Raw genomic sequence first — 16277 nt, forward strand, 5'->3', positions numbered from 1 at the left:
GCTATGCCTACAATGGGAAGAATAATCTATGAAGATTTCCACCCATGCAGAAAGTTACCAATGCATATATTCTGGGTGATGATTGATAGATTCAAGGAAGTGGAGGAAAAGGGAAAATTACAATTATAGTCTAATACCTTTGCTTTCACAGCTGCTTTCTTCTTTTGCTAGTAAAAAAGTAATTCATTCTTAAAACCTCTCAGGTTCTTAAAAGTAACTAGACAGAGCCCAGAGCAGATACCAGATTTGCAAGTAATATTTGTTAACTAAATCCTTTGCCTGTTCATTCTTATATACAATATATATGAGGGTGCCCAGAAATTGGTTAGAAAGAAGTATTCTTCATCCACAGAGAGGAAACAAAGGTGCTTGTTCAGTCACCATGTAAATAAAAGCTTCTAATGGGGCTCAAAAGAAGCATTTGTGGTGATCTCTAGGCCTGGAAGTCTTTTATGTGACCTAGGGAACTGTTTTTCAGTTGCATCCAGTGTTAATTAACAAAAATCCTAGGACTGGAAAGATGACTGTGTGATTAAGAGCACATAATACTCTCAAAAGAAGACCTGGATTTGCAGAAGACCCACATGACATGGCTCACAACAACCTGTAACTCTAGTTGCAGGGCATATTGTGCCTCTGTTCACCACAAACACACATACACACACATAAAAATTTTTTTATTTAATTTACATTTAAATTCATAGAAGGAGTCTGGCAAGAAGGCTCAGTGGTTGAAGTGCCTGATGCTCAAGCAAGAGAACCAGAGTTCCGATCAGGTCCTCAGAACCTATTTAAATGTTAGGTGGTCATGGCAACTCATCTATGATCTGGCATTGGAAGGTGGAGACTGGCTCCCTAGGATGACATGCCTCATTGGTGAGCTCTCGGCTTCATTAAGAGATTCTACCTCAAAAGAATAAGGTTGGAGAACTATCAAAGAGAAATCTTGACATCATCTGTAAGACTGAACATACACCAGCACATATACGTGCATGCACCTGTAAACATTCATGCACTCATAAGGGAAAAATGACAAAAAAAAGCCTATATGAATGGATGATGAGCATATTATCACCACTATTTTAAAAAATATTCATTCAAGTGTTTAATATCATCTTGTAATTCTATAAATCAGCACATAAATCCATTTGAAGGGACTGTGGATGAGTTATCCAAGCATGTGCATTGATATTAAAGATGCAGGTGACAGCCTCTGCTCTTGAAAACTTAAGACAACTGAGCATTCAGGGAGAAAATACCGTGTGGATACAGCAGTGTGTCTACAACTTACAGGGAAATAGAATAGATAGTGAATGTTTTATTTTGCCCAGAATAGCAATAAATTCAGTCTTTGCTCAAGTGTAAACAGCAACCAAATATTTCCTTGGAGTTGCTAATAAGAAAAAAAAAAAACTACTTCGAAGAATAGAGTACGTTCATTTAGTATCAATAATCTATAGGAAAACTACTTGAACCATAGGTGGAAATAAAAACAACTATTCTTTTTCTTTCTTTTAACATTAGGTCATGGAACTAAAGGAGTATTTGAGCTTCTGTCTGGATGGCGGAGAACCAAAGAGAATTTACCCTTCAAAGACAGGGTAGCAGACGCCTATTCGGATGTGATGGTCACCTACACCATGACCAGCTCCCTGTACTTCATCACGTTTGGTATGGGGGCCAGCCCCTTCACAAACATAGAGGCAGTGAAGATCTTCTGTCAGAATATGTGTGTCTCTATTCTATTGAACTACTTCTACATTTTCTCTTTCTTTGGCTCTTGCTTGGTCTTTGCTGGACAACTAGAGCAAAATCGATACCACAGCATCTTTTGCTGTAAGATCCCTTCTGCAGAATACTTGGACCGCAAACCTGTGTGGTTCCAGACAGTAATGAGTGATGGGCACCAACAGACATCCCATCATGAGACAAACCCTTACCAGCACCATTTCATTCAGCACTTCCTCCGAGAACATTACAATGAATGGATTACCAATATCTATGTGAAGCCATTTGTGGTCATTCTATATCTCATTTATGCCTCCTTCTCCTTCATGGGGTGCTTGCAGATCAGTGACGGAGCTAGCATCATCAACCTACTAGCCAGCAACTCCCCAAGTGTTTCCTATGCCATGGTTCAGCAAAAATATTTCAGCAACTATAGCCCCGTAATAGGATTCTATGTCTATGAACCCCTTGAGTACTGGAACAGCAGTGTCCAGGAGGATCTTCAGAGGCTCTGTAGTGGGTTCACTGCAGTGTCCTGGGTGGAGCAGTACTATCAGTTTCTGAAAGTCAGCAACATCAGTGCCAATAACAAGACTGACTTCATCAGTGTCCTACAAAGCTCGTTTTTAAAAAAGCCAGAATTCCAACATTTTCGGAATGATATCATTTTCTCTAAGGCGGGGGATGAAAACAACATCATTGCTTCTCGCTTGTATCTGGTGGCCAGGACTAGCAGGGACAAGCAGAAAGAAGTCATAGAAGTTCTGGACAAGTTGAGGCCCCTGTCTCTCTCAAAGAGCATCCGGTTCATCGTGTTTAACCCTTCCTTTGTTTTCACAGACCATTACAGTTTGTCAGTCACTGTGCCTGTTCTGATCGCAGGCTTTGGGGTTCTCCTGGTGTTAATCTTGACTTTCATCCTAGTGATCCATCCTCTGGGAAACTTCTGGCTCATTCTTAGCGTCACCTCAATTGAGCTGGGCGTCCTGGGCTTGATGACCTTGTGGAATGTCGACATGGATTGCATTTCTATCTTGTGCCTTATCTACACTTTAAATTTTGCCATTGACCACTGTGCGCCACTGCTTTACACGTTTGTATTAGCAACCGAGCACACCAGAACACAATGTATAAAGCGCTCCCTGCAAGAGCATGGGACAGCCATTTTGCAAAACATTACTTCTTTTCTTATTGGGTTGGTCCCCCTCCTATTTGTGCCTTCAAACCTGACCTTCACACTGTTCAAATGCTTGCTGCTGACCGGGGGTTGCACGCTTCTGCACTGTTTTGTTATCTTACCTGTGTTTCTAACCTTTTTTCCTCCTTCCAAAAAGCACCACAAGAAAAAGAAACGTGCCAAACGAAAGGAGAGAGAGGAAATCGAATGCATAGAAATCCAAGAGAACCCTGATCACGTCACCACAGTTTGAGGGTGGAGACTTTTCCTTTTCCAGTGTTGCACAACGATACAGGGCAAGTCAAGCTCAGACCTCAGCTGCTTGGGCTGGCCAGGGGTAACAAGGCAAGTCAGATCAAGAGTGTATATTATTCATGACATGTCCAAGGGTCTGCTTCCTGTGGGGGAGGGGGGCGAGGGACTGAAAGGAGGGAAAGTTCTCTGCAACCTTATTCTCCATGAGAGACGAATTTCCAGACACTGAATCTTAGAGCTTTTCCAAGGAATGGATGGATCATATGTTAAGACAGAAGGCTGAAAGAGCTAAGGATTCAAAAGAAATGCTTAGAAGAAATGGAGAAGAGAGGTGGTGGTCTCCAGATAGAGGGAAAGACATGGGAAATGTCTAAATTTCCATGTCACTTTTCATGCTTGTTATTAGAACAGTCAGAGGAAACCTATGCACATGGGAAGTACATTTTTAATCCTGTCTAAACCAAAGGACCACCCAATCCATTTTGTGTGTACATATAAGTATATAGACACTTACACTTGTCTTTAGTGTACATTGGTGTCTGGGTGAAGGAAGGTGTCCATTTGCAGCTAAGGCTGGCCTTTCTCTAGAAAGTCAAATCAGCTTTAGCCAAATATATAAGCTCACTGGGGGAGATGCAAAATATATAAATGGCCACTTAAAATCAACTCAACTGTCTAGACAGCAAGAGTGTTTTCAACTGTGTGATTAAAAAATAAACAGAAATTTGAATCCATTGAATTCTACATGTCATGTTGTTGGTCATTGAGATTTTAACTTTGGGACGACTTCACAAAAAACATTAAAAGGTATTTGAATCAGTCAGCATGTGGACAAATGTTTAAGACTTAAAATAGTTGAGATGGCTTATCATTAGCCTTTAACATTTCTGTGTATTTGGAAGGCCAGCATGGCTGCTCTTGGATATCTCACCCACCTGCAAATGAGCACTTTAAGCATATTGTCCTTGTATACATATGTAAGGGTACACAATATATGTGTGAGAGAGAAAGGAAGAATGAGATGACATTCCACAGTTACACGTTCTTATTTTAGATGATGAAAGTACACAGCTGTGGCAGATAGCAATTAACACAGGAAAAAGAAAGTGCACGGGAAACTCAGAGAGTGAAATGGGCCAATGCTATTCATCATCCCAGCATCAAACAGTCCTTAGTCTAAGAAAAATTTGTCAACTCTATAGACTCTAGTATGTTCCTTGGAATAAATTTGGAGCATTAACCCAGGCCATGATCACTATGGATGCAGCATCATTTTGTAGTTTCTTGCAGTTATCATTGTCTTGTTAACTAGAAAGTAAGCTCCTACAGCAAGCATAGCTCTCTGCAGGGGCCATACTAACCATGTGTAATTGCTGCTGGATTCTTTATATTTAAAAAAAATGTACTGAGGTAATGTTTCCATTGAGTTAGTGTTTAAATCTGTACCCTAGGCAGGTACTCAGCCTGCTGGGTACTTACATGGACTGAGGCTGTTGTTATTCATGTTGGAGAAAGTTACTAGAAAATTCCTTTTCCCTGCCATGTAGGGACCTAAAGAACAATTTATTTCCAGGTAGAATAAAACAAAAGCTCAACGATGACACAGTCTGCTAACATGCTCTTCCTCCCAAAGAAAGCTGATATTTTCCACCCACGTGGGTTGTATAATTTAACTGTATTAATAATATTAACCCTTAAAAGGCAAACTATTACTAGAACTCTTAGAAAATCCCACTCTTTTTACAGTGTTTGGAAATGATATTGATAGATTCGTGAAGCAAGAGCTCTGCTTTGGTAAACCATGCAGATTTTAAAATGGACATTTGTTAAATAAAATTTCAGTTTATGGAATGGCATTTGTTCTATTCTACCTTAAGACCACTGTGTTTCAATGTCTCCCTGACTGCGAGTGCAATAACTAGAATTAAGTAGGGAACATAACTGCCTATAGCCACATTTGATGTTTTCTCTGTATCTGTAAAATCATGTCACAGTTAAGGCCAGCCTTTCATCTCATGAACTTCTGCACAAAGGAAAACTGGATTTCAAACAGTTGACCTCCAGGCCATGATCTTATATTTGAAGTTGAATTTTCTGAGCAGTCTTTGGAGTTGGAGAACAGAATTCCTCTTTTGCAGTTCCTCAACATTTATGAAGATTGCTATCATTTGCATCTGTTTGTAAAGACGGCCACTGAGACACTGAGGATTCCATGTCACTCCATTTCTGGCTGTATTCAGTGATACTCCATTCTTCCACCTATTTTGTATTTAATGTTAACTTATTTGAGCTTTATAATTATGACAAATCATTTCAGAAGCAAAGACAAACAAACAAAATGATTGCCAAGCTAATTGGCAATCTTGCCAATTGCCAGATTTATGGGAGTACAGCCACATATTCTGCCAAATCAATAATTTTAATCTCTCCCAATGCACTTGAATGGGAAAAGACTTGTTCATGTGTTAGATAATGTCTTCAAGGATCAAATGTGTAATATAAACAGGAATTTCTCATTGTCCAACTGGTTAGAGAGGTAGCATTTTAGAAGAGATGTTATCTTCTCCAGAACACCGTGATTTTCTCTAAGGAATTGTAGCAATAATTAACTGAAATGAAACTCCATGTTCTGGAAGAGTAATAGAATACCCAAAATGCCTTGACTTGGTCTTAGGAAGTAATTTGAGCCCAGAAAAATCTCACCAAGCATCATCCAAACCTTCCAATCTCACTGTGAAGCAGATATTTCCAAAAATTCCTTTACTGTGTATCAAGATGCACCCTAAAATATGAGATTATGATTTGGAGGTAACCCTCCATTCTCAACCATTTCTGGTAGCTTGTATACTCCCCTCTCTACTTTTTAAAGTTTATGCTTATTTTGTCCATTTGTGAAATATTGATGGCATTCAAGTTAGGAATTTAACTACTATCAAAGAGTGGACCATTCAAACACTAGAAGTAATCAGTGGAAAATCTTTTAGATTTGTGGAATATTTTACTTTACTGCAGTGCATTTTTTTCCTTAAAATGGGAGATTTTAAAAACTTGTGAACCCCACAGCTTTTCTTGTTTAAACTGAAATGTGTCCCCATTAGAATGTAGTTTATGTTCTACTCTCTTCAAAGAGGAACTCACCTAAATTATCAGACAAGATTTATCTAAATGTTCCATGGGTTAACCTACATCATGTGTAAGTCTGTTGAAAGAATGTGTACTTATGCATTGCCCCGTGCGTTCTTGCAGTGATCACAAACCTCTTTGAAGGCTATGCATGGATAGTCTATGATAGAGCTTGTCTTTCTCCCAATTGACTTCCATTTAATTTCCACAGAAATAAATTCATGTTTTATCTCATGTTGTGAAAGGAAGAATTGTGACACACAAAGCTCCTATGATGCTATAATAGCCATTCTTGTACGTTGAACTTGAGTGTAAGAGCTACGTCCATTCTGTAATTATTCATTGCACTTTACCATAACAAGCCAATCCTTCTAGACTAGAGCTGGGGATTAACTATCGCCATTCAGAATGTGTGTGTATTTTTATACATTGACTGTAAATATTGTCGTTACAGTCAGATATTTTTATAACCAAATAGTTATAAATGCATGGCACAATGCATGCATGATTACTAATAGTATGTAGATTACTAAAGATACTATTTTTAAGATTATTACACATTTTATTAAAATTTTCTTATCCTCTATCGTAAATGTCTCATAGGGTTTTGGTCACAAAGGTCTAAAGTCCACAGAAAACTTCATACTAAAGGAAGCAATCAGAAAATTGCCTTCTCATAGTGTCAACAGCGGCTGCCTGCAGTAAGATGGCCACTGGTTCTGGTCTCTTGGGTAAAGGATCAGGCAGAGTCTGCATTAGCTAGTAATTAAACATACATACATGCTCTGGGTTTGCTAAGGTCAGAGTCAACCAGAAGCTATTACACCTTAAGAATGGACTTGTGATGTTATCTCCTGGGACTGGAGAATTCTGTGAGTTACTCTTCCCAGAGGGAAGTCTATGGTCAACCAGTTTTGTTGCTGTTTTGCACAGTGTTCTGATAATTCTTTCAAAGGTGACCCTCAAAGTTTTCGCTTATTTCAAGGGAATTTCAAGATCACTTTCATTCTCTTAAAAAAAAAAAAGACAAAATTCTTGCTCTTCCTGTTACAAAACAAAAACAAACAAGCAAACAAAAAACAGTAACAAACAGTTATGACAAACTTTTAGGGCATCAAATCAAAACATCTACAGCTCAGTTAGTATGCCCTTGAAATCTCCCCATCTCAAATGTAAACAGAACTCTATATCATCATCTCTGTAGCAGGCACCTATGCCAGCCTTATTCCGCAATGATCTGCAGATACACTGCACATGAAATGATTACATTTTCTTTTGTAGCTTTTCTTTAGAATGACTTCAGTGACAGTGACAAAAATTAAAGGCATTTTCATGACATTCAGCACACAGGTGCTGCATGTGAACGTAGTCATACTTCCATTTCTGTATCCGATGACCAATGTTCATCTATGTCATGTTGTAGACAGGAGAGCAAGAGGTAGTGCTCTGTATTCCAAATGTCTTGGAATTCAGGTCGATGACGTTTGGATGAAATTGGAAGGTACTAAAAGACAGACAAGACTACCTCTAAGAAATTGAGAGAGTGTGTGGGTGCAATAGGAAGCGTGACATCACTGAAGTCCTTACATACTAGACTTTATAGGTTAGAAAAAAGCACAGAGGATCAGATGGTGCCTCAAAACTAGAGCTTCTTAACTGCTAGCAAACCTAGCTATGTGCAACTACTTCCCACTTGAAGATCGTGCTCTTGTCTGAAGGATTCAGACACTGAGCCTGATTCTAGATTTCTAAGCATGACCAGGTATGTAGACCCTTTTGTGAATGAGAGCAAAGCTAAAGGACTCTGGAGAGAGACTTCAAATTTAATACCCAGGAAAGTATTCATTTCCCAGATGCTGAAATACATATAATGATTTTGGCCATTTTTATGTATTTAATGAGGGCCTCTTCTATATTATTGATAAAGAAGTCATTTGCTTTTCTTGTGAAATGGCAAACAATTCAAAGAAAGACTATATGGAACCAGTATTGCAGAGTATGTGGCTAATTTATTGACCACATCTTAGCTCTTCTGCATCCTTAGACTGTCAAGATAATAGGAACTTAGGCTACACAGGTAGCCTTTGCCAGATAGGTATTTTTAATTCAACAAAATATTTACAAATAAGATCATTGATAATTTTGCACTTTTATAAACTATTGGAATCCAGTCCCTACTATTTCACCCAGCTGAATTTTCCCTAAGAAAGCTGGCATAGGTCAAATTACTTTTGAAAATTCTAAAAATCAAAAGGAAAGTTGAGAACATGAAAGAAGGAATGATTCACAAGCTCTTGGTAATTCTTGCTCCATTTCTTGGGTTCCTGTTCATCCAAGCTGGAGCTGGTATTAGTCATTCGTAATTGTGTTCCACTTTACTGTGTGGCTCATGGCATGCCTGATATGGTTTCCTTCCCCCTTTGTTTTTACAGTTACTAAAGCAACTCCATTATCTCCAGGGCTCTCTCAAACAAGTGGAAAAATAAGAGTTTTAATTTTTTGGAAGATTTCATTGAAGAGTTCCCTGGAAAGTATTAGGAGTGACCATCATGGGTAAAAGATAAGTGGAGCTTATTACAAATGTGTCACTGTCCAGTCCTGAATAGATTTAGTCTGGATTCTTGGTAAAGATTTTCCACAGCACACTGTGAGAAGCATTACATTATCTAAATGTGAGAAGGGAGTAGAGTCTCCCACTGGAAATTGAAATCACTTCCACCATCAGAGCTGGTAGATTGCAAGTACTAGCAGCCATAGTGAGAGACCTTGAAAAAGAAAAGAAGCTTCTGCAGTCTTACAAGCCTGGTACAATCAAAAACATCTGTGTCTATATAGATTCAGGATATCCCAGCATCTCCTCTCCTCTGACATAAAAGTCCATTACTGAAATATCCGACCTTCTGCTCACCAGTGTGAATATTGCAAGGTATCTGCAGAGCTTATGCAGCAAGATTATCTTATGTTCACATTAATTATGCATCTCCTTTCAGCAATGGACTTCCTTGCTCTTAAGTAGGAAATCTGTCACTGTTTGAAAAGGGCAGAGATCTCACTAAGCTACCTCACAGGGATACTTAAAGATAAAATGGTGTACAGCCTTTGACTAAATGGTAATATAATACATTTATTGCCCTTTCACTTTGTAAACTTGTACCAAGCTAGCTGCAAAATGAACACCCATGTATGCAGCTTCACCTGTTCCTACAATTTGCTGTATGCATTCACCAATATGACATCACTTGGGGGAGCTGTTCAGTTATCTCTTCACGGACATCCCGGAGAATGAAAATTAATTCAGAAAGAATATTACTTTAGAAAGAGTATTGCCTAGGATTAACTTTGAGACAGCAGCCTGTCAGCAAGATGCGTCACCAAGTGCTCTGTGACTAACTTCAAAGAGCAGCCCATGTGCTCTTCCTTTCAATGGACAGGAAAAAATCAATCTGTGTCTTTAATAATGTTAAGCAAATATGAAACAATAAAGATACATTTGCATCCTAAGGGTTTTTCCCCCAGTAGGAAACTACTATTTTCACCCATCAGTTAGAATTCTGAAACACTGGTTGATGAAATCAGTGAGGAGAAAATTTCTAGGAAGGACCACCTCACCCTCAGACTTAAAAAAAAAAAAAAACACAGGCGTGAAAGTAGAAACTGAGTGTTTTATTTCTTTTCCTTTCCCAAAAGAAATATCCACTGGTTCCCAATCCTGGCTCAGTAAGATGCTAGTCTCTACAACAAAATGAAGAAGAATGAAAACACACATGAAATTGTAAGGCTTCAGCATCTTACCAATACAAGCCACATAGTAAAATACCACTGCCAGTCAGCTTTGGCCATGAGAATGGATTTTTAATATTATATTCTTTTTACATATAGGTTCTCTGCATTCCTTTTGTAAAAAAAAAAAAAAAAAGCCTTATATATCACTCCCAAGTTCCAACGAATGAATTAAAGACACCTGTTCCAGAGTTCTGCACACAGGGCTCCACCCCTAAAGCTACCTTATTTACAGAAACTTGAAGGAAACAAATTTAATCCCAAAAAAGTGTGACTTAATTTGTAGTTCAGTGTCAATATCTTCTCCAAAAATAGTGGACTGCTCAAATACACATCTTAGATCTTACTAAGATGACTTTAAAATGTCATTCCATTGTTTTCAATTTGCCCAAATTGTGTCAATGGTCAAAATTTATATGTATTTCCATTCTAGGCAAGCAAAATAAAATAATTTAAAAGTGAGGTTTTTGTAACTGTCATAGGAATAAATAAATGAGATTCTCTCTGGATTTTCATCTGTAAATGTACGTTCAATAACTGAATGAATCTCACACCTCGATGAACAGAAACTGTATTCTAAATATTCATTTCATTATTATTTTCAAATTTTGGATGTCTTGACTTCACAGTGTACATGGCATAAGCCGTGTATTTTAAATGCTTCGCTATATATAGACATATGTATGGTTTTATTTTGCTGTTTTGTTTTGTGATGCTGGGTCTTGTTGTGTAAACCTGACTGGCCTTGGACTCAGAGATCCCCTACCTCTGTCTCCAGAGTACTGGGATTAAAAACATGGGCTACTACACCCAGGAAGGTGTTTAATCCCTGTTGGAGATTTGTTTTCTTTGTTGTTTTTGCTTGCTTGTTAAATAATTTGAGATGGGGTCTTTCTATGCAGCCCCAGCTGACCTGGATCTCAGTGTGTATCCTAGTCCTGACCTAGAACTCATAATCCCCATGCCTCCCCCTCTTGCCAACCTCCCAGATTCTAGGATTACAGGTGTGCACCATCACTCTTGGATTCTTTCATTCTCTGAATTTTTAAGAATATTTTTATTGGGCTTGGAAAGATGATTCAGCAGTTAAGAGCACTGATCGCCTTTCCAAAGGATGAGGGTTCAATTTCCAGCACCCACATGGCAGTTCATAACTGTCTGTAATTCTAGTTCCACGAGATCTGTCACCCTCACAGAAACATATATGCAGGCAAAATACCAATACATGTAAAATTAAAATAAAAGGAAAAAGACATAATATTATTTATTACAAATTATACTATGATGCACATCAGCCAGCCCTACATAGATAAGATAATTCACCAACCAAAGCAAATTAACATGTCTTGGCAGTCTTATAAGACATTTTTATGAAACCCTAAGTCCATAAATATCTCTACAATATGTAAAGTAGGAATCTATTACCAAAAATAACCTCAATTATTGTACTAATTTAAAATCTGAAGTAATGTGTAGTTGCCACAAATAAATTCTGCCCAAAATTTATTACATTATCTGAGCCAATTCTCTCTAAAATTTACTGCATCATAGTGAATTCCTGCCATGATGAAAGGTCTAAAAAAAAAGCTTTAATTCATCATTTTTCTCACCACTCGAGAAAACTAACAATAACTAATACAGCGACCCCCTAGGCAGCATGCAGGCTTAGAAAAAGAGACCTACTACACTCCAGAGCACACAGCTCCACATCTGGATGAAATTAAAGGCCTTCAGCAATCGCTCCCAAGTCCTTCAAATCAAAAATTGTGAGGAATACATAGTTAGCCCACATGCATGAGAATCAAGTGCACCAATCACAAAGTCATATTGAAACAAATTAAGAGCACACAGCCCGCATAAAAGGGTATCGCTGTAGCCTTTGTCCTCAATAACAGCATTTTCAGAATTAGAGCCACGTGCCTTGGAATGTCTCATTTTGGGCAACTTCTCACGGTTTTTTAAAAACAAAGATGCTCTTGCTACTCCAGGGGAAAAGTTTTTTATTTATTCATTAGCTGTTTCCCATCTGGGATTTAATATTTTAATTTGTAATTAACTTTCTTTTCCTCTTCGGGTAAAATTATTTTTCCATGTAACAACTGAAATGCTTTTCCTTTGGTTAAGAATAAGCATGTCTTGCATGAAGTGAAGTCAGAATTTAGCAAAATATAAGCTAGATATGTGAGCATGATTGCAAGCACACAATTCAGAGAAAGTTTGCTCATTGATACTTTATGTGCATCAGGCAAAAATTCCCCTCATGGTTTAGTCTTAGAAGCTGCCACAACATGGGGTATTCCTCTTAGAGAACATTCAGTAATTATATATTCAATGATAAAAGTTTTTTTTAAAAAAAAAAAAAAAAAAGAATCCTGAAGCTTCTTACTTGTGATCTATGTGAAAAGTGATTTTTTTTAGCCAAATCAACCTGTGAAGAACTATACCTAGAATATATTTTTATTTCTTGCTTTCTTGGAATATTCTCTCTTATATCCAGTTAATGAGGATATATAAATGAGGAACAATTTTATGTTGGTTCACATAGCCATTGCTGAGAAGCTGAAATGCTGCCCCCGAGAACTTTACCCAGTGTGATAGTTAAATATAATTTTTAAAAATCGTATCAGTACAAAAATTAAAACAAATGCAAAAGTTTTTAAATATGTGAAAAGAAAGATTTGGTTTGGTATCTTCTTGCTAGTTTATTTTGGCATTTGGGGGGGGGGAAAGATTGGAAGAGATCAGAAAATTTTTGTCATATCTAAATCTCTAGGAGGTTTCAAGCTGCTCTTTACTCCTCATGGCCTAGATTTTATTTATGTCCTCTCTCAATGGCTTGGATCTTGTTCATTTACTCGGCAATTATTAGGGGTACCTGCACTGACATCTTAAAAAAGGATTCGAAAGAATACCAAGGTTAGCTCTCCCAACAGGGTGGCTAGAGGAAATTCCTTTATGTGATATTTAAGGAAACTGGAAAGGGAACCATGAACGTCTACACTAAGAGTCTAAATGTGGAACAAGAAGAGGGAGAAAAGGTGTTGGGGGTGAGGACTGGACACATGGTCCAGGCTAAGACTCTGGCACCGCCTCACAGTGTGGGTACAGGTGCAACAGAATATATTGTGAGGATGCTGTAAATGCTTACCAGGACCTAAGGGGGTTATTTGCAGTGAGAAGTGCATTCATGAAGAAAAAACTCTTTTCTAAAAAACATTTCCAGGCTTAAAGTTATGTTCTTACACAAGTTAAACACAATAGTCTTCATTTCTTTACTTCTGTAGCTATTATTAAAGTCAGGTACTCAAACCTCAGCAACTTCACATAAGATTTTTGTTACTTAGTATGCAGTGGTGCCAAGAGCCAGTTTCTGGCAGGGGCTTGTGCATATGCCAGCCGCTACATGGTCATATCATATGCATCATGCGGACCTCCAAGGGCAGCCCAGAAATATGGACCTAGATAAACTGGGTCCCAAAGCCTCCAGGAAAGGCAACTCAAGCATTCCACTCAAGTTAATCATACAACAGAGTCCGGATTACTATCCTACTCTACAGATTGTTTCAAGGAAGAGTCCATTGTAACCAGCATTGCTGCTGGGGCCCAATGCCTCATCTTTTCAAGTGTGCCTGTGTAGCAGTTGTCTGTACAGAGAAGTCCAGATACAAATGACATGAGAAATAACCACACAGCTTACCCCTCCACCTGCTCATCCTCTTCTACATGTAAAATTTAAGACAGCGAGTTGGTTAAAATGCTCCACATCATATTTATAATTTTATTACATTTGTTTGTTTGTTTGTTTGTTTTGTATGTAGGAGGACACTCATGTCACCCCATACATGTGGAGGTGAGAGGACAATTTTCAGGAGTAGGTTCTCTCCCTTCATCCTGTACATCCCGAGAACTGAACTCAGGTCACCAGGCTTGGTTGCAAGCACCTTTATCAGCTGAGTCATCTCACCAGCCCTCAACCACTTTTGTAAAATCACTTGCATATGACTCACTTTTACTTTCTCTTAAAATCATGGTGAAAAATAATATATGCACATAATTTTTAAGTCTAGAAATAACTCATTTGAATATTAACAACTTCATTTTATATAGTCGAAGTGTTAGTCATAATAATTGGTATTCCAAATAAAACAGCAACCCCAATTATTTTTTTGTTGCTGTAATAAAGGAAGTTATGAGGAGGACATTTTAACCTTTGAATCTGAAATAAGAATTTGCCAGTGGTGTCAGTTCGAGTTATAGATAAGGTATAGGGAGGCTATCTTTCAGAATGTTTGAAAAGGTCCTTTGCTCACAGAATTGCGGTAGACACTAAAACCACCAACCAAGTGGTCAGAGGAGATGGATGTCAGCAAAGCCACCCCAAGGGATGATTTGAATAATGCCTGAATTTAACCAGTCAGTGATTTGCAACGTCTTCTGGTCATCAGTATGACCCAGAGAAATCTTTCAAAGTCCTGAGTGCCCTGACTGGATATCAGACAAGGAAGTCAGTAATTTGTAAGTCCCCTAGTAATCCCTTATGCAGCTGAATTTCAAAACTAGTAGCTAGAACACAGGCCAAGCATGCCAACCCAATGAACACTTACAAAGTGATTACACTAAGCAGAGAAATCTTGTTAAGGTCCCAAACAAAGAATGATGATACTGTATCTATAAACCACCATTTAGGGTGCTGAGGCAGGATGATGGTAAATTTCTCAAAATCATTCTTGATAACATAGCCAGACCCTGTTATAAAAAAAAAAAATTAACACAAGAAAATAATAGGGAGGGGTATCCATTATTATAAGTCAGAAATTTAAATCCCAAAGGGCATATCCAAAGGTAAAGAGTTAATTCTAGCAGGGGCAAATCCAGAGACGGTACATTATTTTTACCATTAAAACCGGGAAACTTACAGACTGGATATCCCATGTGGCAGGAAGCCAACAAAGTCATGGGAGCCAAGGGCAGGCAGTGTCCCTGGATCTACAAACATAGTCCAGCTTCAGTGTTGATCAGAAGAAAGTTGGGTATGAGAACCCATGAACATGGGACCAAAGATTTTGTATTTAATTCTGTGGACTCGAGAATTCCTTATCAAAATTATTATTACCAGAGCCAAGACGTACTAATATTATTCTTTGATGATATCAATTTAGACTGACTGGGTGATAAAAGACCTGGACCCAAGGACATAAGTTAGCAGAATATCGTGTCACAGTGGAAAAATGTAAAATTATTGGCCAGAAATAAGGATGTGATAGCAAGGAACTGAAGGAGAAAAATGAATGTAATACTGTGAGGGAAAAGCTTCCATCCACAATATAACATAGACATCAAAGGTTAATTTCTGTTGTCCACAGCACCAGAATATGGTGTCACACAATTAAAAATTAGCCTCTGTACTATTTCGAATTAATAAAGTACCTTCAAATGTCTGTTCAAATCTGTGGTTTTGGTAAGGTACTACTATAGGAGCCAATCATTCATATTTTGCATATTATCTTCACTGTAATATTCTAATTTTATTTTAATAATCATATTTCTGTGATTTGAGCATGCGAGTACCATGTTTTTATTTACAGAGCTCTTAAAACAAAATATCAGCCTAAAAAAACAAAAACAAAAAAATCAGGAAATCATTTATCTACATAGTGGTTGATCTGATCCTCTAACATATTTACACCAGGGGAAAATGGTTTACATTATCAAAATTCTTTAACTACAATAAATAAAAGATGAGTCAAAAGAGGAAGAAGGGAAATATTAGAAAAATAAGTAAGTATATCTGATCTTTTATAAGAATGATAGACACTCAGGAACATAATATATTCTTATATGCATGTCTTGTAGCTAAGAAATCTGTACCATCTAGATTCGTCTGCAATGTTTACAATTGTAACAATTATGTTAACTTGATAAGCAAATGATTCTTAAAATGTTGTGTTTCAGGGAGATTAGCCTTGCAGGCTTAGATATAAGATCATTGGCTCTCCTGTGACCTGAGATTTGGTCATGAATCACCTCCTGTGGAAGATTTGTGTAAAGTATATGTCTTATTCCACCATGTAGATATTGTTTGTAACCATTAGCACTGATTAATGCTAGACACATGTATATATAAAGTTGTTTTCACAACATATCCCTACACAAAGCAGTTGCATAATTCAATGGATGCCTCTATTTACTGCAACTCTTTTCCTGTCAATACCAG

At 37.8% G+C, this 16277-nt stretch overlaps 1 protein-coding gene across 3 annotated transcripts in view; it reads left to right on the forward strand.

Moving 5' to 3' along the window:
* Ptchd4 (patched domain containing 4) overlaps positions 1-12786 on the forward strand; it is a 187103-nt gene extending 174317 nt beyond the window's left edge. For all 3 annotated transcript variants that reach the window (XM_028887263.2, XM_028887262.1, XM_028887266.1), the window contains one exon: positions 1525-12786. In XM_028887263.2, the coding sequence (XP_028743096.1) occupies positions 1525-3158 (1634 nt within the window). In that variant the 3' untranslated portion in view covers positions 3159-12786. The remainder of the gene's footprint in view (positions 1-1524) is intronic.
* The last annotated feature ends 3491 nt before the right edge of the window (positions 12787-16277 follow it).

Source organism: Peromyscus leucopus, chromosome 16_21 (assembly GCF_004664715.2).
Source record: "Peromyscus leucopus breed LL Stock chromosome 16_21, UCI_PerLeu_2.1, whole genome shotgun sequence".
Taxonomy (NCBI): Eukaryota; Metazoa; Chordata; class Mammalia; order Rodentia; family Cricetidae; genus Peromyscus; species Peromyscus leucopus.